The following is a 24,228-nucleotide window of genomic DNA, read 5'->3' on the forward strand; positions in this document are numbered from 1 at the left end:
ACAGTGGTTGAAGAAGCAGTTAGGTTGACGGGAATCATCACTATCCCCTCAATCAGAACTGGGCTTGATAATGCACTCTTCCCTGTGACACCCATATCTCGTGAACGGAAAACTCTCACTTTGTATTACACTGTACTTACTGCAGTTGCTGGCAGATTACAAAACAGTTAATTTTGAAGTCTTCTGGATGATGCTCATTTTAGGTAACGGAGCACGTGGGCTCCCCGTTATTGCCAACATGTCACAATCACCACCCATCTCCATCACATGGAGCATTGACACTCATTTTTAATTGTTCAGCTCAAATATTTTTATTTGATAGTTACTTAGCAAGTTGATTGAAAAGGTTACGTACACACTGACAGTTTCACAACGTTATGAACCTGACTGGAAATCTAACGCTCTTGACAAAATCACTTGGTTTCACTTTGGTTGAACCAAATTCATATTTTTGTATGAAAATAGTTTAGTCTTACAGTAACAACAGAGCAGCTTTGTAGCAGATGGCTTTGTATTCCTAGTCCATAAAGTTAGTGAACACCAGCAAGTTCTGATAAAAGGTTGTTGACCTGAAATCTGTACTATGTTTTGCTTCCTACATACGCTGTTTAATCTGTTGACCCGTTCCGGCATTTACTGATTTATTTTACATTTACAGCACCTGTGTTTTTTTCCCCCAAATCCAAAACATATTTATACTAATCCTATTTACTAGCACTTGATCCACAGCCTACGCAGCTCTGGCACATCACAGGCTTCTTAAATGTTGTGAGTGTACCTGCCTCTATCACAGTCGCAGGCAGCGCACTCCAGATGTCAACCACCCTACAAGAAAATGTTCTTCCTCAGATCCTATCTAAACCTATTAGCCCAGATCCTAAACCTATGCCCTCTGGTCTCAGACAACTCTGCAATAGGGAAAACTTTCTTCCCATCTACCCCAGCTATTGTCTCCCATCACGTGGACCAGCTTTATTATATTTCCCGTCAGTTGTCTCTGCTCCAAAGGAAAAAAAAACAGCCAACTCAGTCTCTCCTCATAACTGAAATACCCCATCCCAGCCAACATTCTGATGAATCTTAAGCACAAAATAATCTGCAGATGCTGGGATCAAAGCAACAAAGAATCTCCTCTGCATCCTCTCCAGTCCAGTCAGGTCCTTCCAAAAGTGTAGTGACCAAAACTGCACACAATATTCTTGATATCCAAAGTTGTACGGCATCTCCTTACTCTTATATTCCATGTCCCAGTTAATGAAGGCAAACATCTGGTCTGCCTCCTTCACCACCTTGTGTCATAGCCTTCAAGGATCTTTGGATGAGTGCACCAAGATCCCTTTGTTCCCCCATACTCTCTAGGGCCTACCATTCATGGAATTTATTCTAGCCTTATTAGCTGCTCCAACCTCACACTTATCACGGTTAAAGTCCATCCGCCACTGCCCAGCCCAAGTAACGAATTGATCGATACCATTCTGTAGTCAAGACTACCCTGAATCACGACTCCTCAATATCAATTCTATAGGCATTTTGTTCTGTGCTCCTTAGAGAAACAAAACTCAGATTTCATTTCTTCTTGGTGAATCCTGGATACTGAAGCACATGGTTGTCCTCTAAGCAATGTATCAGTGTTCCAGACACACTCCCAGCAAGTATCCTATTAAACAAACTTCAGATCCCAGTATGAATCTCAGTCACATTGCCTAAGCTAAAAAAAACAAAGTAAATTTGAGATGATCATCATCTGCCTCCAACCTTTCCACTTCCAATCAGAACTGTAGCCTGCTCAGGAAAAATCTGGATGATCCTGATATAGGGCAGCTAGGTACACCATTTTATGCTGCATCATCAATGGCAAAGTCACCTAGGACAGACAATATTGATCCCCATTTTAAGACCTTCAAGCTTACCAGGATAGTGAATTTGCCACTCAGCAGCTCAGATCTAAGAGGTTCTTCATGAGGTTTCAACTTTACGATACCCTCTCTCAACCTTGTATCCTGAAAAGAAACCAAAAGAATTTCATTACTCCAGCAATTACATGAATGTGACAAAACATGAGCAATTTGCTATTTAGAGCATTTTCTCTGATGAAATCCATTCTATTCTGCTACAGTTCTGAAGGACAACTCACTTGGAGATGTCCCCAACAACTTAACACATTGAGTTTGTGGATACAAAGATAGAACTTTAGAAGTGTGGACCATATCATTGTGTTGAGATACTCACAGGTAATGGGGATAATCTAGAAACATGAAAAAGGAAGACTGATCCAGCAGTAATTGTAATGGAATATCACCAAACTAAAAGCTACAATTCAAAGTTCAAGCAGCAAGCGAGATGCTGGTCGATGGCACTGAACAAGTCGCTCATCTTGATGTTTCAATCTTACTTGATGCTTTAACTGGCAAGATATGGAGTCAGTCATGGGCTCATGCCTCGTTTCTAAGCTTCTAGGCCTTGAGGCTGCTTGTCTCTTGGAATCCTCTCGAAGATCGCAAAGCAGCAGATTGCTCAATCCATCTTCAAACTGTTGATCACAGGCTCCAACAGTACCAGTACCAAAAACACATTTAAAATAAAGAGAAGAATATTTCATCCTACTGTTGAAGAATATTGCATTGGCTGTAAGGGAGAAAGATCCCTTCTGCCTCCTTTAAAATGAAGACACAATTTCTCCTTCATAACAACCATTAACAATCAACACAAGCTTCTGATGAAGAACCATAAGTATAGTCCCTCAGTTATCAGGTTCCTCCTTTCTTCCTCACATCCTCTAGTGGAAGTGGAGCCCAACTTCCCAAACTCTGTAAGGCAATGAAAGAGGAATGCCAGCAGTAGAAACACAAACATCAAAACAAAACACCTTTGGAAATAGCTGAGAAATGAATACTTGTAATAAAAAAAGAACAAATGATATACATAATAAGAACCAAATTGTCAGTCGAGCCATTTCTCCCTGAGGTATTGGGTGCCTCTAAAGTAAATCTGACAATTTGCAATGAGCTAATAAATGAAGTGGAAGTGTACTCTGGGATTAGATGTATCAGTTGTACCAGAGCAGGTTTCAATAAGGTCATATTGTAAGATGTCCTGAGGGAGAACTGTACCAAGAGAGGTATTTATTCATCTACCTGAATCCTTGGCTAGTCATTCCAGCCATCATCCCAAGCCACCGAGAACAGTTCCAACTATTCCTGCCCCATACCAGGGAGCATTTGACCACTTCTGGTTCCCATGTAACATGAAGAAAATTAAAAAAATGAATTTCATTTTTACCTTATTCATTTACTCAAACAATGAAGCACAGAACTCAACAAAACAATCCTTGCCAATCTCTGAAATAAACCATTCTTGTCCTCCAATTTTACAGCTTGACCAGCTGGATTACGTGAACCACACTGAGGTTAAGTTGTGGATGAATGGGTAAGGGCAGGGGGAGGAGGGTCATGAAGAAGAGTCTATGATTTTCACAAATTTCAATTTGTTTCTATTTATCTGCCAGGTACTCCACTTATGATGCATTAGAACTGCGTGTTAGGCAATAAACAACCTGGTACCTTAGTCAGGCACACCTTACGCATGTAACTATTTCGCTCCATACAAATGACTTTCAAAATATGTGTCATATTTTATATCTTTAATTCAGGCTTCCAACACCTTTTGCTTTTGTACACAATATGACTTAAATTATTTTCAAAGTTTACTATATAGCAGTAGTGAATTCTCATGCAGCAATTCACATCTGTTCACTCTATTGAACAGCCTACTCAACCCTGCAATTCTACCACACTGGCTCAAAAGGCAAGATAGTGAAACGATTGTTTTGGCTACTCATTCAAGGTTGGCAGTAAAGCACTTTGTCAACTAAGTCAAAGCAGCTCTGATGAAGTGACAAGTCAGTACAAAGTCTCATTGAGAAGCTGAGCAGTAAACAAAACACCACAGTTCTCAACAGCATTCGGCAAGGGGAAGAGATGAGTCAAACGTACGTAGTTTGTAAGAACACATCAGTATACAGATATACTTTGGCTGAGTCAAACAAGTTTCCAAGGAGACTGTGGAGAATGGTTTGCAGAAATTCAATAGATGAGGATTCTGCTTAATTATGCCTAATCAGAATCCATGACAAGAGCCTGCACGGTTTCAATAATGCCGTTCCCAATAGTGACTTGGCAGCTATGGCTTTGGGTTGTTCTAATTGCTAGCACAGACTGCAGCAACATGGTCCAGTTTGTGCAGGACTAAGTTTTTATTCAGGGCAAAGGGAGGGAAGAAGGCAATATCAACAGCTGTGGGAAAGAATGCTTCCTCTGCACACAGCTTATGTATTACTGTGTGGGATCTTAACTTTTGGATATCATCCAAGTGGACTTTAGGCAATTTGCCTTCATCTACTGTTCGAACTCCCACGAGGAGATGTAAACAGAGAGCACACATGCACGCACAAATAAACACACCAGCTTTTCCTGACTAGGTAAGTGAACTTGAATAAGCAGTGAATGTGAAACCTTTTCACTAATCACATCCTATATACTGGTAATACAGTGTCTTGAAATACAGAGTCATTTTAACCTCTCCCTTGCCTCACTGCTCACCTCATTCCCCAACCCCATCAAGCGGTGTTGGAAACTATTAAAACAGAGAAGAGCATATGCAAAAAGTACAAATGTTTTCAACTAGAAAGTTGTAATTTCAATGTGGAATATAACTATATGTTTTTATGAATTCATTCTGCTCTTCATTTTGAAACGGTTATTATAGGCCACTATTTAAGATGTTTAAATTCAGCTGAATGAAACAGCAATTAACCTGGGTTTGACAAGTGTAAAAACCAAAGCAGGAACAAATAGGAGTAGTCGTCTCACAGCAAAGTGAACAAAGCCAAGAATGAATCCACGCTACATCCTTATTTTGACAGGACAAGCAGGAATTCGGAAACTCGTCAGAAGGCCGGGCAACTATCCAGTAAGCCTCTTGAACTGAGATCCAGAAAGGTCACAGGTGCTGAATTAATTGACCTGACATAATGTTATGATTACCTTCAAAGACCCGAGGCTGTGAAGAGGGTAACTAGATACTTTTAATAGATATCCACAAATGTCTGCTCCATCTATATACTACTAAAACTCTCATGCTCTGTCTGTCCGTTTGTCAGTGACCTCCAATTAGCACAAATGGTGCATTACAGTGGCAATTTTTTGGCTAAATCAAATTAAAATGCGCTAACTTACAGAATGCAGGCAAAGTTCAGGGTTATATATTCGTATAAAATTGCTCATTCACCAAAAATCAACAGACTGGCTTTCACCCGAGACCCGATCGGCCACCGTGGAAATCGGGACGCGACAGCCCGACGCAGCATGGCCAGCCTCAGCAGCGACACCTACCGGAGCAAAAGGGCAGGACAGGGCAGCTCTATTTCGAGGGGTCACATTCTGCTAATCACCATCAGCATGTGCAGGATTGGGACAGTTAACTGCCACCCATCAATAAGAGATAATTAAATCTTATTGTGATGACGTACTTCAAGACACCCATAAAACCCTGTGCTGCAGTCAAAGGACAGCAGTGACTATATCACGTCCATTTAGGAGAGCGCCACCACATCATCAAGAATAATCAGCATCCTTTGGTGTTAGTGCTTCGTATCTTCTATCCAGCATTAGGGTAAAAAAAAAATGGTCAGCCTAATTATGCCGCATGGAAAGGGAAGGGGGACATTATGGTCAAGAGATGATGCCAAACGTCGTCGGGAAGCTGCAAGGAGAGGGAGAGAACAAGAATCGGATGAGGCCAGGGCCACACAACTCCAGGATCAAAGAGTCTGGACAAAAAAAGATGAGAGAAGAAGAGACAGAGGAGGAGAGGCATGCACGTCTCCAGAATCAGAAACAAACAACAAACAGCAGAAGAGCTGAAGAGACAGGGGATGGAAGGGCTGCACGTCTCCAGAATGACAATGAGAGGTACAAGGGTGGCAGATAAACCAGAAATGATGCCACCAAAAGTGTACCGTTAAATGAGGAACAGCTATATTTGCTTTGTTACACATCATTCTTCTTTAATAAACTGAGGTTTTCTACTTCAGTTTCCAAAGCAAAGCGGTACCAATAGCATTCAGGAAAATTTAATGTTCAATCTGCTCATATCAGATTGCACTACCCTTCTCTCAAAGGGTGCCCCAATGGGTCACCCCATTGTCTAGTGTGATTTTAAGAATGAGTGGTAACAAAACGAAGCTTGATTCTTCTCAGGTCAAACAATCCCTTAAGGCACACATTTAACCCCAGGGAGCAAAGGTTAACTAAGACAAATGGAAGTATGTACCACGATTTTCCAGGAAACAGCATCAATGTAAGCATTTTATTGAGTGTATCAAAAAGTTTGAGGCCTTACTGCAAGCAAAAAACATAACTACAGCAGAATTATGACACCAAGTTACCATTCTCCTTTGCTACCGACTTGCCGATCTCAGCAGAGATAGTGGACAGGATGTGGAAAAGTGAAACATAAACAATGTGCCTTCTAGTTCTAGAAAAGAATCAAGATAACAGGTATAAAATTAGAGTTGCTGCAACTCTATTTTGCTGCTCTTTCGCTCGCTTTGGGTCGCATCTGGAAATTCCAGTTGGCGGACAATTTCCCTCCATGCTGCTCTGACATATTGGGAAATCACGTACTCGGCAGGTTACAGCAGTGGTTTTTTGGCTGCTCTTTAACACACTAAGAACACAGGTTTTTAGCGCTTCACAGAGTTATATCAAACAAAACCCTATACGTGCCACACAAAGTACATAAACAGAAGCCAGGGGCATGCTGACACAGTTGGTTGAGTACATGGCTCATGGTTCCAGCACCCTGGGTTCAATACTAAACTATTGTGCTGTCTGCGTGGAGCTTGCCTGCTTCATGATAGTGTGGGTTCTCTAGTTTTCTCCCATTTCGTGAAGATGTGGGGATTTGTATGTAGTTGGCCACTGAATACTGCCCCTGTTGGGGATGGGTGATAGCACTGATGGGATTTTAAGGGGAATGGGATACTGTGAATATTAGTGGGAGAACAAGATTGCTCTATGAGGTGGCCAAATGGCTTTCTCCTATTCTGTAAGGAAAGATGATCAAAGCACAAAGATAGAGATCAGCTTTATTTGTCACGTGTACATTGAAACATACAGTGACCTGTGTTACTTGCATCAAATCAGTGAGGATTACGCAAGCGTTGCCATGCTCCAGGAACCAACGCAGCATGCCCACAACTTGGTAACCCTAACTGTACATCTTTGTAGTGTGGGAGGAAATCAAAGCATCCAGAGGAAACCCACACAGTCAAGGGGAGATCATACAAACTCCTTTCAGACAGTGACAGGAATTGAACCCTGATCTTACAGTTAGCACTGTAAAGCATCGCACTAACTACTACACTACCATGCTTTTGCCTTTTAGAACCTTTAAAGACTGTCTTAGAAGACAGAGAAGTGGAGAAATTTGATGAGAAGATTTCAGAGTTTTCAAAAGATGCCAGACCAAATGTGAAGTGGTTGAAAGGCCAGAACTGGAGGAACACAAATATCTTGAGAATTTTGTAGGCCCGGAGGAAATTAGAGAATATTGATAGACAGAGGCAAAGATCTAAAAATAAAGATGAAGTCCTATACAAATCTAAGCATTGCTTAACTAGGAGTCAACAGAAGCCACTTTTTACACGGATAATTAATGGTCCAAGTTAGAAAAGGGAAATACAAATTTTGAATGACGTCAAATATATCTTTGTACAAGTACATGTATGCACAGGTGTATGAAAATCTTACTTGCAGTAGCATCACCGGCACTTAGTGTCAGATAAACAGCATTCACAAGTAAAATATAAATTATACACAATTCTTACAAAAAAAAACACACAATTAAAGCAAGAGAAGACCACTTTAGTGCAAAGTGAAGATAGTGGTCATAATGTTTATGCTACGATAGTGACAAGGGCTGTGCCCGTTAGTTCAAGATTACAGAGGACAGAATGAGGAACACTGTCCTGTATTATGTCAGAATAGTCAAGAAAGAACAAAGAAACATCAGTGGGGTTCAGCTGATAAATAGAAGCAGGGACCATTTTGGTAAAGTCAGAGGTAGAAATATGTTTTGCTAAATGACAATGGCAGTGTAATCCAAAACTTGCCCAGAGACAGAAACTAAGAATAAGTCTGGCTCCTTGGTAAAGAGAGCTCAAGCAATCAGATTATATCAGCAAGGGCCTCTTCATAAAGAGCTGAGCAGATATCTGGACCTCCTTCCCCAAAGAATTTTACAAATAGATGCAGCAGTGGTGGATTCAGTCCTTTGTGGTGGCTGTGCCATTCAATGTCATGGCTAATCTTCTACCTCAGTGCCACCTTCCTACATTGCTCCATATCCTTCAATTTTCTGTCCAATTAATTGGACTCTTGATCTCAATTTACCTTGCTATGATCTTGCTTTTTATTGTTTACCTGCTTTCTCAGTAGCTGTTACACTTTATTCTGCATTGGTAATGTTTTGCTTTGTTCTACCTCAATAAACTAATCTGTATGGACAGTATGCAAGGCAAGCTTCTAATTGCAAATCGGTAGATGTGACAAAAATAAACTAATTCTAATTTTTTTCGATCTCCACGGACCACTTGTATTGAGGATTTCAAAGACTCCCCATCATCTGAATCCTGAATAGCTGACTCCTTATTTTGATTCTGTGATCCCTGATTCTAGACATCCATTCCAGGTAACATCAACCCTGCATTTTCTCTGCTAAACAGCTTTTCAATTGTGTATGTTTTAATGAGATCAATTATCATTCTTCTCAACTCCAGATAGCGTAGTTTCATTCTGCATGATATCTCTTCATACATATCCCAAGAATCAATCAGATAAACCTTCACTACTTTCTCTTGTTTACAGTTATATCCTCGCGTAAGTACAGAGACCAGATTGTACATAGTATTTCAGAAGCGGTATCACCAGGGCTTTATATAATTGAAGCAGGATATTTCTAGTCTTGTACTCAGATCATCCTACAATAAAGGCCAATGTACCATAAGCCTTACATATTGCTTATGCAACACCTGTATCAACTTTCAGTGATCTGTATATAGGAACATCCAAGTCCCTCGGACTACCAACACCCTTCATTCTTCACCAATCGAAAACAATTCACCTTCCTACTTTTTTCTTCCAAAGTGGATGACCTCACACTTTTCCGTATCATGTCCCATCTGACCTATCCCTGTCTGCTTACTTGATCCGTCTACATACCCCTCAAGTATCTCCACATCCACATTACAAGCAACCAGATTTGCATCAATGATCTCCTCATCCAAATCATTGATGTAGATGGTGAAAAGCTGGGACACCACCACCAGTCCTTGCAACACCCTCAACTCACCGTCCTCAACTCTGGTAATAAACCCATAATCCGAATGGTCTAACTTTATTCAATAATTTTTTTCTGGGCCACCTCATTAAATACCTTCTGAAAGTACAAATACACTAGTTACAATCTCAAAACTTCAACTTATCAAATAATTCCCCTTTCACAATCCTACACTGACTTTATACATTCCTATTAATAATTTCAAAGTGCTCTCTCCCACTGAATCATAAATTCGAGCACTTTTCCTGATACAACTGCCACTGTTGAAAATATGAGCAATTATAAATTTCAAAATTGTGTTTGACAAAATGTTTGTTATTTACTGGAACTAATGCAGGTATGATGTAATATGTGGGAAATTAATTCAACCAGCTGAAAGGCCTATTCTTACACTTATACAAGAGCCACCAAACATCTGAGAGAGGCACTTAGCCCAAGAAAGGGAAAAATGAATTAGTCATTTTAAAATAATCCCTGCCAGTCAGTGAATAAAAACTCAAATACTTAATATGTTCTCCACAATCATACTGGTGTTATTCTCTGAGGCTGTCTAAGATCGAACCTGCAGTGATTTCAATGGTGTACTGATTAAGCAAAAAGACACACTGGAGCTTTTGTGGCCCTTTCCTGAGACACTGCCGTACAGAAGGGTAAAGGGAGGGACTGGGCAGGATGTACTATTATATCAGCAGTTTGTTCTGCTGGGTTTATAACCTCTTTAAATATAACAATATTTTCGACAGTCACATTTACTCAAATATTATTAATGTAAGAAAAGATGAAAACAGAAGAAACCACAAAATGATTAGTTGCATTTACTTTGCAATATTTATTTTTCATCTGGATCTGGAGAGACTTTATTCTACTCCCTTACACCTCCCCGCTTGTCAGGGGTTCAAGCGCTTTTGCACCCATTATCAGCTGTTGTCATTTGAACAAGTGCACTGGATACTTAAATGCACAAACAACTACCCCGGTGGATTTTAGGAACATTATCTACAAAGCAAAGTTTACTGAATGCTTCTCCCAACTATTGCCCAATAAAACACACATCCATATCACTGGCCCTTGTATGTACACAGACAAATACTCATACCCAACTTACCCGGTATGAGTGGAAGAGCTCAATGGCTCGGTATACGTCAAACTTTCTGGCCATGAGGAATTTGACTGCAGCATTCCAGGAAAGAGGAGAGATGCCATGCTGGGTCGTCCACTTGTTGATCTCCTCCAGGAACTGTTTGGTGGCCTGAAAGACAGACAGGTAACTCCTTTCAAAGGTTTGCGGGGGTAGATTCAAAAAGATTATTTTAAATGAGATACATTTTACATAAATTAATTATGTGAATTAAATTAATTGCCCTTCCTCCATTTCTAATAAACTGAATGACTTGGAAACCTCGTTAGAATAAGGATACTTGGAACTACTGAGCAGCGAGGATGGTGAAAGCAACGGTTCCTTGTGCTGGGAGAAGGCAACTTCTTTACTACAGAACCAAACAGTAGTAAGCTACACATGGGCGTCATTCCACTAACATAAGTGCACAGCCCAGGAGCTGGTCAGAAAGGCAAAAGCTCTCAACAATTCAATTAATGTAAAACAATATAATATTGAGCAACTGAACTAAGCAGTGTTCAAATTTATAATTCACGCACACTCTATAGAAACAAAAGGGGGGAGGTGAGTATATGGAAGGGAGAAACCAGTTGTCACAGATCACAATAGAAGCAATGCCCCTCACCTAAGCAACAACTGGAGACAGACACAATACTTCAGCGACTCACAAGGTGACCAAAGAGGCAGTCAGTACATCCACAAAAAGCACTTGGAGAACTATTCTACTGCCATTAACCTCGTATCATTTTTCTCCCCCTCAGATCTTTGAGAAGCGGTTCTCACCGTGGTATCAGCAGCCCCACCTCCAACATCTTGTCCGGACTAGAACATCATTTGTATTGACCGCCTTTCTTCTGTTCCCACTGGGGGCCATAGCTCCAATTGCCCAAGCTCCAAAACTTCCTCCCTAAACCTGCTCACGTCTCGGTGCTCTTTAAACATCAGCCTTGAAATCCATCCCAGCCAAAGCTTTGGCTGACTGCCTTGGTGTCAAAGTTTGCCGTATAATCTTTCACAGGAACACTTTGGGACATTTTTGCTACTTTAAAAAGTGTTCTAGATGAATGGAAGCTGCTGTGGTCAGGCTGCACCTTTTTGATCCTGTACCAATAAGCTGCAGCAATGCTGATGCTGCAAAAAGCATTTGATGGGCACAGAATTCTCAAATAAATTCATATTTCTGGAGACAAGAGACTGCAGACGCTGGAATCTGGAAAAACAAACAAGATGCTGGAGAGACTCAGTGGGTCAGGCAGCATCTGTGAAGGATAATGGACAGGTAACATTTTTGGGACAGGCCCTGCCTGGGAGGGTGACATTCAAGTTTCAACGAGGTGAAGACATGGGAAAGCCATCGCATACTCATTGCCACACATACTTGATGAAGTTCTGTTCCAGTGGAACAGGAGTCCAGGACCAGAAGAGACCAGAGATTGTCCTGATGAAGGGTCTCAACCTGAAATGATGACTGTCCATTTCCCTCCACAGATGCTTCCTGACCAGCTGAGTTCCTCCAGAATCTTGTTTGTTATGCTTTTGGATACGTTAGAAGTACATATCTCTGTAAATCAAGTACTCATATCTATCACCTTAGCACTATAAATTAAAAAGAAAACAGGATAAAACTATATAAGATTCATCAGCAGTCATTTGGTCAACAGCTATTTGCATAATGGTACAACAAAAACATAATAATAATCACAACAACCTCTATTTGTTTAGACATGGAAGCATCAGGAGAGGCAACAAGAGAGGATTTTCAGACACTGAGCCACATTTGGGCAGACAACAAAACACTATTGTCTTAGTCTGTAAGGATCTTTGATTTTCGCTGGAAAAGAAACTGCCATCCAACAAACCACACCACTGAATAATCTCTGCCACAAAGCTGATTTAAAATATTATACCTCATTTCAAGACGACTTAAGATTCTTGCTTCCAAAGCAACCTAACATCTACAACTTATTGGAAGATAAGCCAAAGATGCATTAGAGAGTTGTACACACACTAGTACAGATATGTTTCACAAAATCAAAAATGTTTACGTTGTACTTTCCTAGAGCAGATCCATAACCCCAATCCTACATGCTTCCTCATGTTGTACCATTTCCAAACCGATTTATACACGTCTCCGCCTACACTACAAGCAAGCAGCTCTGCTCTACCTCCTCATTCCCAGTAAGGGAATGACCGAAGCTGAGAAGCCCGTTTAAAACTGCATACGGAAACCTTCAGAACTTCAGAATGAGAGCAGCAGAAAGCAAAGTTGATTTCATTGCCCTGAGATGGGTCAGTGGGCCTCCTTGATGATAATGGTGCATCTACGGTTAACAAAGAACAGTACAGCACAATAACAGGCCACTCAAACCATAATGTTTTACTGAGAAATTTAAACCTGTAATTAAACAAAATTAGTCCATATCCCTTCATTCCTGCACATTCATGTGCCCATCTAAAAACCACCTAAATTACTCAATTGTATTCTACTCCACCACCATCCCAGGCAGTGCATTTCAGGCATGCACAAATCTCTGTATATAAAAGCAAACTTGCCCCACATACCTCCTTTGAATTTAACACCTCTCATCTTAAATGCATCCCCTCTGGTATTAAACATTTCAACTCTGGGGGAGAAAAAAAGATACTGGCTGTCTGTCTATACCTCTCAATCTTCTATCAGGTCTCCCCTCAGCCTCAACGACGCCCAAGAAAAAAGATCCAAATTTGTCCAACCTCTCTTTTTACTACATGCCACCTAATTCAGGAAGCATCCTAGTAAACAACTTCTACGATCTCATCCAAAGCCACTAAATTCTTCCTATAATGGGAAAAACTGCAGATGCTGGAGATCTAAAGAAACACGCACAAAATGCTAGAGGAACTGCACAGGCCAGGCAGCACCATTGGAAATGAGTGAACAGTCGACGTTTCAGGCTGAGACCCTTCATTAGGAGATCCTTCTTAAAGAGAAAATCCCAAGTGATAGGATTTGTGTACCACACACAAAATGTTGGAGGAACTGCACAGGCCAGGCAGTATTGATGAGAAAGAGTAAACAGTTGATATTTCCGGCCAGTCTTGATGAAGGGTCTCGGCCCAAAATGTCGACTGTTTACTCTTTTAGATGCTGCCTGGACTGACGAGTTCCTGCAGCACTTTGTGCGTGTTGCAGTAATATTGTTGTTTATTTTGATGTGTAAATTATGTATAATTTGCTTGCAGTGTACCATGCTGTTATTGTTATTCTAATCTTCATGAATTTTACCGTGCCTATGACAATAAACATCAATTTCAACCTCACACAAGCTTCCAGCAGTTAAGAGGGACTGTGATATTGAGGCATCTTTCTCAGGTTTAGCCACCTACAGAAATTCCTATCCACCTCACATCCACTTCAGGATGAAGTGGAAGCCAGCAGATCCACAGTAGACCCTGATCTCAGTACAGACCGGCATCAAGCAGTGCCGGATCACTGTTGGCTCTCTTTTCTAAAACTTTCTTCCAGCAAAACTGTACCTTGCCTCCAACTAGTGGTGCCAATCCACAGGGCAGAGAGTTCAACCTCTGTCATCTACACAAAAATCAAGGTCAGCCCAGCTTCAGTAACCTGTACTACACAGATGATGCTTGAGTATGCATACACCACCTCCTACCTCCACACCAGCCACTCCTTTATACAGCCCCTCGGCACCCTTCACCTCCCAATACACTGCCACTCCACTCCTCATACCTACACTGACTCAGTCACTGTTTTACTGTGTTTCCATATGCCCCACTGCTATTTAAAACAATTCCTCTTGCCAAGAGTTATTTTGTCACTTTCTCATTTCCTGCCAGTCACCTTATGTTCAGATAATCCTGCACCTAGCATCACTTTATGTACATACAATGAGCCTATGCCTTTCATAAACTGATCTTAAAGCCACACTCATCAGTTATTTGTAAATTGTGTTCTACAGAGTTGCTTTCATATTTATATGTATTGTGTTTTTTTTTGCTGCGTCTGGTCAGGATTAACAATCATTTTGTTCTCCTTTACACTCTATACTGAAGAATGACAATAAAAAATCTTGCATCAAACTACTGTCAATTTGTTTACTGAAGCACAGGCAGGAGGGTTTGAGGGCTTTACACTTTAACAGCCACAAAACAAATGGCCTCCGACACCTGCTCCCACTGTACAACACCAAAAAGGACAAGACCATGGAAACTGCACTACTTTACACATCTCAGGAGCCAACTCTTACTGAAGGTTGACATTTATGGTGATATTATCTTCACAGCACAAAACAAAGCTTTTGATCATTTGAGGAAAAGAGTATTTGATAATCAACAGCTCAAACCCAGTACAAAGCTCATATACCTCTGAGCAATGGGGATTCCTGCCTTCCTTTACGGTTTATGTAGACCAGACACCTCAACGCACTGTAGAGAAACCACCAACACTGACAGTGGAAACAAATCAATGCCAGCAGCCTCTTCCAGACCAACATCCCCAGCATTGAGCCCCTAAATTGCACTTGGCCAGTTCCGATGGGCAATTCACATTGTTCAAACACCTGACACCAGACTCATGAAGAAGACACTCTATTCCAATCAAGAAATTATCCAGACAGACAGAGAAAATATTTCAAGGATGTGCTCAAAATGCCCTTCAGAAAGTATAATATCCCCACAGTCGGAATTGTTCCTTCATCATCAGACAGAGGAGCAGAATTCGGCTTTTTGATCCATTTTTCCTCTCAGCTCTGATCTCCTGCTTTCTCCCTGCATCCCTTCATACCCTGACTAATCAAAAATCTATCAATCTCTGCCTTAAATATACATAAAGACTTGGCCTCCATAGCCATCTGTGTCAACACTCTCTAACTAAAGAATTCCTCCTCATCTCCATTCTAAAAAGATGCCCCTCTAATCTGAGGCTGTGTCCTCTGATCTTAAGACTCTCCACATAGGAGACATCCTCTCCACATCTAGTCTACAGAGGCCTTTCACGATTCGATAGGTTTCAATGAGGTCATCCCTCTTCTTCTGAATTCCAGTGAAGACAGTCCCGGAGCCATCAAATGCTCTTCTTATGACAAGCCATTCCAACCTAGAATCATTCTCAATGACCTCCTTTGAACACTCTCCAGTTTCACCACATCTTTTCCAAGGGGCACAAAACTCACAAAACTCCAACTCATCACTGCTTTATAAAGTTTCAACATTATATCCTTGCTTTTATATCCTAGTCCTCTTGAAATGAATGCTAACATCACATTTGCCTTTTTCACCCTCGACTCAACCTGCAAATTAACCTTTGGGGGATACTGCACAAGCACTCCCAAGTCCCTTTGTACCTCAATTTTTTGTATTTTCTTTCCATTTAGAAAATAGTCAATCCTTTCATTTTTTTCTACCAAAGTGCATAACCATACTCTTCCAGACATGGTATTCCATCTACTCCTTTGCTCATTCTCCAAATCTAAGTCCTTCTGTAGCCTCTCTACTTCCTCAAAACTACCTGCCCCTGCAGATATTTTTGCATTGTCTGCAAACTTTGCAACAAAACCATCACTTCCATCATCCAAATCATTGACACATAGTGCAAAAAGAATCAGTCCCAACTCAGACTCCTGTGGAACACCACTAGTCACTGGAAGCCAACCAGAAGAGTATTCCCATTCTTTGCCTCCTGCCAGTCAGCCACTACTTTATCCATGCTAGAATCTTTCTTAAGCTTGTTAAGCAGTCTCACATGTGGCATCTTGTCACAATGGTCCAAAATGGAGAAGGAACATTTGGCATGGTAGTGGTAACTCTGAGCTCATGTACCAGGAGCCAGTGTAAATGGCATAAGGAGCTTCCTGTCAGCCCCATCAAGCACCTACTGTCCCACCAACAGAAGAGTCTGTAAGCCCAACGGCAGTGCCACCAGCCACCTCAGTACCTCCTGAAGTGAGCAGAAAGCAAGTCATCCTGAATCCTGAGGGGTTGCTTGAAAAGAGGAGAAATATGTAACATGGAGATATTGCCAGTCCTCATTTCCTTGTTCTTCTCCTCATAGCAGAGGACAGTAGGTGGTGCTGAAGCAGGATGTCACTGTGTTCACCATCTATTTACATCTGCAAGATGCAGTGTACTCTCAAAGTATCGCAGGGTCAAAGTTTATGATATAAATTCACCGGGGGGGGGGGGGGGGAGAGATTGCATTGTAATCTTCTGCAAAATGAATTAAATAAATGTCATTCCTCTAAATCAATGTGTCCATTAATGTCATTATACACAGAATGCAGTTATCACCATTCCTTGACATACCACAAGTGATAGAAAATATATTAGCATTGTTTTTAGGTTCCAAGGTTGTCAAGCCGAGGAGTGGTAGTGGGGAAAAGCTCCCACTACCTAAAAGTGCTCCTCACGGCATGCGCCTCAAATAGCCTCTGACAACCAAGTCCAACTCCTGGCCTTCTCGTGTGGCTTAGCCTCTAAGCCCGGCGGAACTGTTTCTACTGACAGGAGAAGAGGCGAAGGCGGGTCCTGGCACCTTAAAACCAGTGCTTCAGGTAGATGAAGCTTGTCAGCCTGGGAAGGCAGTCCAGCTAAGAGAGGGAAAACTCTGATTTCAAACCTCTGCTGCCTTGTGGCCACACCCACTCATGGCAAAGGCTTCGGGAGTAAACCCTGAGGACAAATCCGGAGCTGGAGATCCTGAGGCAGTCTGACGTTGTCTTCAACCTCGTTCTGGCAACTCCTGCGACGACATTGGTGCCAAGCTGTATCGGCCCTTGCCCTTCCCTTGGACAACATCAGTGTTGTGGAGAGGGGAGACTTGCAGCATGGGCAATTGCCGGTCTTCCATACAACCTTGCCTGGGCCTGTGCCCTGGAGAGGACACTCCAGTAGTAGACATTCCAGGCGCAGACCCATGGTCTCGCGAGACCAACGGATGCCACCACCACCACAGCATATTTTTAGTTAACTCTCAATAAATGTTATAGCTATCGCTGACTATTGTTAAACTTCTTGTAGGCCTCAGAGAATCAAGGCTAAGAGGCACCGTTTTCCACATACAGAGGATTCCCAGTTCAGTCAAGACAGAGGAGGGTCTCGTCCCGAAGTGTCAACGGTTTACCATAGACGCTGCCTGGCCTGCTGAAGTCCTGCAGCATTTTCTGTGTGCTGCATAGTTTAACAATTACTTGATAGCCAGAACAAAGTAAACCAGAGGGCCCATTTATATGCTGGATGACACAATGACATGTCCCAGTCAGAAGCCAATGTCTGCGAGTCTGGGCCAGGGACTGGCAGTTGCCGGCCCAATAGCTGCGAGCCTGAGAGTTCAAGGCCAGGGACTGGAGGCCCTGAGGTGGTCTGCCAGTGAGTGGGTGGGAGGCTGGAAAAGGGGCTTGTTTTGCTGTTGTTTTATTTTGTTGTTGTTGCTGGTGTTGTTCTGCTGGACATTGTAGGCATGCTATGTTGGTGCCGGAATGTGTTGCCAACACTTGCTCAGGTGCGCTGGTTGTTAATGTAGACAATGCATGTTTCAATGTACACGTGACAAATACATCTGAATCACCACTCCATTTTTGTGGATTGAAGTAGAGGTCAATGTAGGAATTGTAAACACCATTACAGGTGGGGAGATAGTGGCATTTAGGACACATAGGGGTAGTTTGTAAGGTGATCCACTCCACCCTCTGCATTAAACAAATTACCGTTCACATATCTCCTCAAGCTCCAAAAAGACTCTATCATTAGACTCATCTTCCCCTCCTGTCCCCACAAGGACTGTTCCCATTGCCATTCCCTGGCCTGCTCTTCCATCCCTGTCAACTGCTCCACTTCTGATGACACATTCCCAGGCAAGTGCAGTAGATACCTCAGCACCTCTTCCCTTCCCACCATCCAGGGACCCAAACAGTCCTTCCAAGTGAGGCAGCAATTCACTTGCTTATTTTCCAAACTACTGGACTGCATTCAATACCCATCGCAAGCTTAGCTCTACATTGGAGGAAGCAAACACAGACGGGGTGACTGCCTTGCAGAACACTTGACCTCAGTCTGAAGGGGTAATTCAAGATTGTCTTCTGGGTGCCCGTCATTTAAATTCTCCATCCTACTCCCATGCAGATATATCAGCCCATGGATTCCAACACAGTTATAACGTTGCCAACAAAAGTTTGAACACTTCATCATCCATCCAGGCAAACTGCTGTCTTCCCCACTCAATGTCAAATTCTACATTGCAATAACTTAATTGGTTTGTCATTGTCACATGTGCCAAGGTACAGTGAAAATCTTGTTGCGTGATACCCATACAATATTTCATCACATCGGTACATCTAGATAGTATAAGGGAAACAAAACAGAGAAAACACAGTGCAGACAGACAACAAGGTGCAAAACCATAATGAGGGAGATTGTGAGGTTAAGAGTCCGTCGAGAGGAACCATCCAATAGTCGTACAACAGTGGGATAGAAGCTGTCCTAGAGCCTGGTGGTACATGCTTTCAGGCTATTGTATCTACTGCCCAACGGGAGAGGGAGAAGACAGCATTCCCTGAGCGGGTAGGATCTTTGATTATGCTGGTTGCTTAACTGAAACAGTGATAAAGATAGACAGGGTCCATGAAGGGGAGGCTTCATTCATTTTCTCTGCCTGCACGAAAGCTGGCCATATCTGCCATAACTCAACTATGATATTGGCTCAGCTCCTCCTTCCATTAGCACAAGCTAACATACAGGGTATAACATACAGTACATTCAACATCTTTTCACATTCCTTTGTCTCTGTTTTCCCTCCTCTGCAACTTAACGCTACTGCAACCATGACCTCACCCTATCTGAGATGTTCCCTGGCCTATCCATTCCTCCACAAGCTTCTCTGCAGTAAGTTACAGGACCGATAGGTTTTCTTTTTTCTCCCACACACGAGAAAATCTGCAGATCCAAAGCAACACCCGTAACATGCAGGAGGAACTCAGCATTTCAGGCAGCATCTATGGAAGGGAGTAAACAGTCAAAATTTCAGACCGAGACCTTTCTTCAGGACTGAGAAGGAAGGGGATAGATGCCAGAATAAAAAGATGGAGGGAGGGGAAAGATATTAGCCAGATGGGTGGGAAAGATCAAGGGCTGGAGAAGAAAGAATCTGATAGGAGAGAAGAATGGACAGTAGGAGAAAGGGAAGGAGGAGGGGAGCTGGAGGAAGTGAGGAAAAAGTGAAAGGTCAGAGTGGGGAATAGAGGAAGGGGGAGGGAAATTTGTTTACCGGAAGGAGAAATTGGTATTCATGCTATCAGGTTGGAGGGTACCCAGATGGAATATAAGGCCTTGCCTCTCCATCTTGAGGGTGGCCTCATCTTGGTGCAAGAGGAGGCCATGGATTGACAGGTCAGGACGGGAATGGGAATCAGAATTAAAATGTTTGGCCACCAGGAAGACCCACTTGTGGCGGATGGTGCAGAGGTGCTTGACGAAGCCATCCCCCCAATTTATGACGGCTCTCACCGATGTCTTTACTTTAGACTCAGACTGATGAATATTCCTAAGGATTTCAAATCAGCAGCATAAATTGCAAGAGAAATAATGCAATACAAAGGTCAGTCTGTTTTCCTCACTTGAACCAATCCACTTGCATCTGATGAACAGAGACTACCTTGCCAGGTAAAATAACACCATCCATACATTGTAAACTATCTGCCTCATCTTTACCCAGATGGTAAAGTAAACTAATGAAGAGAATTTAAAAGTGCAGACACGAGGAAATCTGCAGATGCTGGAAATTCAAGCAACACACACAAAAAATGTTGATGAACACAGCAGGTCAGGCAGCATCTATAGGAAGAGGTACAGTTGACGTTTCGGTCCGGGACCCTTCGTCAGGATTAACTGAAAGAAGAGATAGTAAGAGATTTGAAAATGGGAGGGGGAGGGGGAGATCCGAAATGATAGGAGAAACCAATTAATAAGACACAACCACAATAAATGCGTTTCTAAAAGAAAAAATAAATGTATGCTTTGTCTTTTATGTCCAGACCACCTCAAGACCTCTCTAAAGCAGGCAGCTCCAATAATAATGCCTCCAGAAGAAAAAGGTCCAAAACCCCAAAACTCCAACTGGGAAACCTAATAACTGGGTCTGTGTGCAAGCTGACAGCACAAGTTCAATCATTTTCAGAACAGAAACAGCCCAAAAAACATACCCTTGTGGTGGATTTAAGGCAACAGGTAAAGGACCAGCTGGGATACAATAAGAATTGTCTGTAAGTAGTGATTTAGCATGTTAGATCACAGAACATACAGCAGTACAGCAAAGAAAAAGGTCCCTCGGCTCTAACGTTGCACCAAACTAATTACATTAGTAATCAACTAATCCTATACTATGTCCATATCCTTCCATTTTCTTCACATTCATGTACCTATCTAAATATCTCTTAGAAGTCCCTAATTATCTGCTTCTACCACCACCCCAGTCATCCACAATTGCGAAAAAAAGACCTGCCCCTCACATCTCCTTTGAAATTATCCTCCCTCACTTTAAATGCATGCCCTCTGGTATTAGTCATTACAACCGTTGAAAAAAAAGGTGCTGTCTGTCTACTCTATCTATTCCTCTCCTAATCTTATAAATCTCTTTCAGATCTCCCCCCAGCCTCTGCTGCTCCAGAGAAAACAACCAAGTTTATCTCTTTCAGGTAGTGTGTGTTGTGAAGGGATTCAACAGCAACTTCAGAGCGGACATTCGATACATACACATTCACTGTTGGACTCAGTAAAGCATTGGAGTGAGGCTGAGTAGACTCTCTTTCAAAGGGCCAGCACACATATACTCTAAACAGCCACCTCCTGTGTTATGTGATTCATGCAACAAAAAAAACGCTCAAAACTCAATGGGTCAGGCAGCATCTGTGGAGGGAAATGGACAGATGATATTTCGTGGGTGAGCCCCTTAATCTAGATCTAGACTGAAAGGCAGGAGGGGGATAACCCGTTTAAAGAGGTGACAGAAGGGCAAAGAAACATGCCTTCCCCTCAATTTACTTTAGACTCAGTTCCTTCCTACCTTTCAATTCAGATGAAAGCTCTCATCAGCTGGCCATCTCCCTTCACAGATGTTGCCTGACCTGCTGTTTCCCTGCAGCAGTGCACTCACTGCTACAGATCCCAGCATCTGTGGTCTCGTGACTCCATGTCCTTTAACCCATGGGGGGGGGGGGGATTAAAACACCCACAATGCTGACATAGACACTTACACAACAGCTGAAGAACTGAAGAATGGTCCTGGAACACAGAACAATGTTGCATACACACTGGGTCTGAACTGTTGCAGACAGATGTTCTCAATTTGTCAACCTGAAGTGTTAAGGTTGTAGTTCACATCACTGAGCCTTCTAGTGAAGGCACAAGTATCCCACATTGCTTGAGGAGATAACAACTGGACATAGCTCAAATGCAAACAGCAAAAGGCCCACAGGAGTAAGAATTATACAAGCAATGCTGTATGTAATTTAACCCCACTACACATCCTTTTCTTCACTGTAATCAGTGCTTCATAAGGGTAGGGAAGGAGGATAATGGCTTCATTTTGCTGAGAGCTCTAAAAGTGTTAGCACTGAAGTAAAGACTGACGAGCGCTGCCACAAGAAAGCAGCATCCATCATCAAGGACCCCCACCATCCGGGTCTCTTCTCACCACCTCTCCTCTCACCGTTGCCATCGGGAAGGAGGTGCAGGAGCCTACACTAACAGGTTCAGGAATAATTATTACTCTTCAACAATCAAGTTACTGGACCAGCATGGACAACTTCACTCACCTCAACTTCGAAATGATTTCACAACCTATGGACTTACTTTCAAGGACTCTACAACACATGTTCTCAGTATTTTATTTCTATTTGTTTATTATTATTATATTTGTTTAAAACTTGCGCTGCTTGTCTTTTGTACATTGGCTGTCAGACTTTGTCGCTTTTCATTGATTTTATTGTATTTCTTTGTTCTACTGTGAATGCTTGCAAGAAAATGAATCTCAGGGACATATACATATACATATGTGGGTAATAAATTTACTCTGAACTTTGAAACTTCACTGCCTTTCATTGCTTTGATGATGCGACAGTGTTGGGGCTCATCACCAACGGCGAGACCGCTTACAGACAGGAGGTGGGAGAGCTTGAGGTCTGGTCCAAGTCAAATGTCAACAAGACAACGGAAATGGTTATCAACTTCAGGAGAACTCTCACCCCTCTTTACATCAGTGGCACCCAGTAGAAGCTGCAAGCAGTATCAAGCTCCCGGGAGTGCACATCACACACAACCTCTCAGGGTCCCAGAAAACATCCTGGAGTCAAGAAAGCTCGTCAATGCCTCTACTTTCTGAGGAGGCTGAAGAGAGCTGGACTATGCGTACCTCTTCTCACATCCTTCTATAGATGTGCAGTAGAGAGCATTCTAACAAGCTACATCACTGCTAGGTAGTAGAAATTGCACCGCAGCAGACAGGAGGGCTCTGCAATGGGTAGTTAAGACGGCCCAATGTGTCACTGGCACCAGCTTACCCACCATCAAGGACATGTATACAGTAAGGTGCTGGAAAAGGGCCAGGAACATCACGAAGGATCCCACCCACTCAGCTCATGAACTGTCTGTCCCACTCCCATCAGGGAGGAGGCTACATAGCATCCATGCCAGGACCACCAGAGTCAATAACAGATACTTTCCCCAATCAGTAAGGCTGATCAACACCTTCAGCCTCTAAACCACGCCCCCCCGCCACTTTTATCATTTCCTGTCAGTCACATTATGTACAGACACTACTGTGTCTAGTGTCACTTTATGGATATAAAATCAAACTATGCATCTAAACTATCTTATGTGTTTATATTTACTGTGTTTCTTTAACTATTGCGTTCTTTATATTATTGAGGGGTTTTTTTTTGTACTGAGTAACAATAATTATAAGATGATGAAAGGCATTGTTCGTGTGGCTAGTCAGAGGCTTTTTCCTAGGGATGAAATGGCTAACACGAGAGGGCACAGTTTTAAGGTGCTTGGAAGCAGGTACAGAGGAGATGTCGGGGTAAGTTTTTTTTACACAGAGAGTGGTGAATGCGTGGAATGGGCTGCCGGCGATAGTGGTGGAGGCAGATAGGATAGGGTCTTTTAAGATGCTCTTGGATAGGTACATGGAGCTTAGAAAAATAGAGGGCTGTGTGTAACCCTAGGTAATTTCTAAAGCAAGTACACATTCGGTACAGCATTGTGGGCCGAAGGCCCTGTACTGTGCTGTAGGTTTTCTATATTTCTATAATTTCATTCTCCTTTATACTTGTATACTGGAAATGACATTACACAATCTTGAATCTTCTAATAAGAGGCCAAATGCTGGATCGTGTATATATGTACCTAGCACAGGACTCCTAACTGTCTGCAACGAGCTCAAATCAAACTGCATGACATCCCCAATGACTCAACCTCTCCCCATGTCTTATCTCATATTGCTTCCAAATTGGGCATTTTACATTAACATTTGCAAGGTTCTTTGCAAATAGATTAACCCAAGAGCCTGTTTACCTTGAGCACAATGTCTCCAGGATGTTTTCACTGGCTGTACACAAACACACAAGAAGTCAAATGTAAACTATTTGTACAAATGAATTTGAAAAGGTTTGGGAGGAGGAACAAAAATAATCATTTTTTAATCCAGCAAATTATTATTAAAACTA

At 42.2% G+C, this 24,228-nt stretch overlaps 1 protein-coding gene across 1 annotated transcript in view; it reads right to left on the reverse strand.

The window, feature by feature from the left end:
• ptpn9a (protein tyrosine phosphatase non-receptor type 9a) overlaps positions 1-24,228 on the reverse strand; it is a 244,239-nt gene that overhangs the window by 127,863 nt on the left and 92,148 nt on the right. The window contains exons 2-3 of the mRNA XM_063070911.1: positions 10,505-10,648; positions 1,911-2,000 (exon numbers count right to left, since the gene is read on the reverse strand). Of these exons, the coding sequence (XP_062926981.1) occupies positions 1,911-2,000; positions 10,505-10,648 (234 nt within the window). The remainder of the gene's footprint in view (positions 1-1,910; positions 2,001-10,504; positions 10,649-24,228) is intronic.

The sequence above is a fragment of the Mobula hypostoma genome, chromosome 18 (assembly GCF_963921235.1).
Source record: "Mobula hypostoma chromosome 18, sMobHyp1.1, whole genome shotgun sequence".
NCBI classification, from domain to species: Eukaryota; Metazoa; Chordata; class Chondrichthyes; order Myliobatiformes; family Myliobatidae; genus Mobula; species Mobula hypostoma.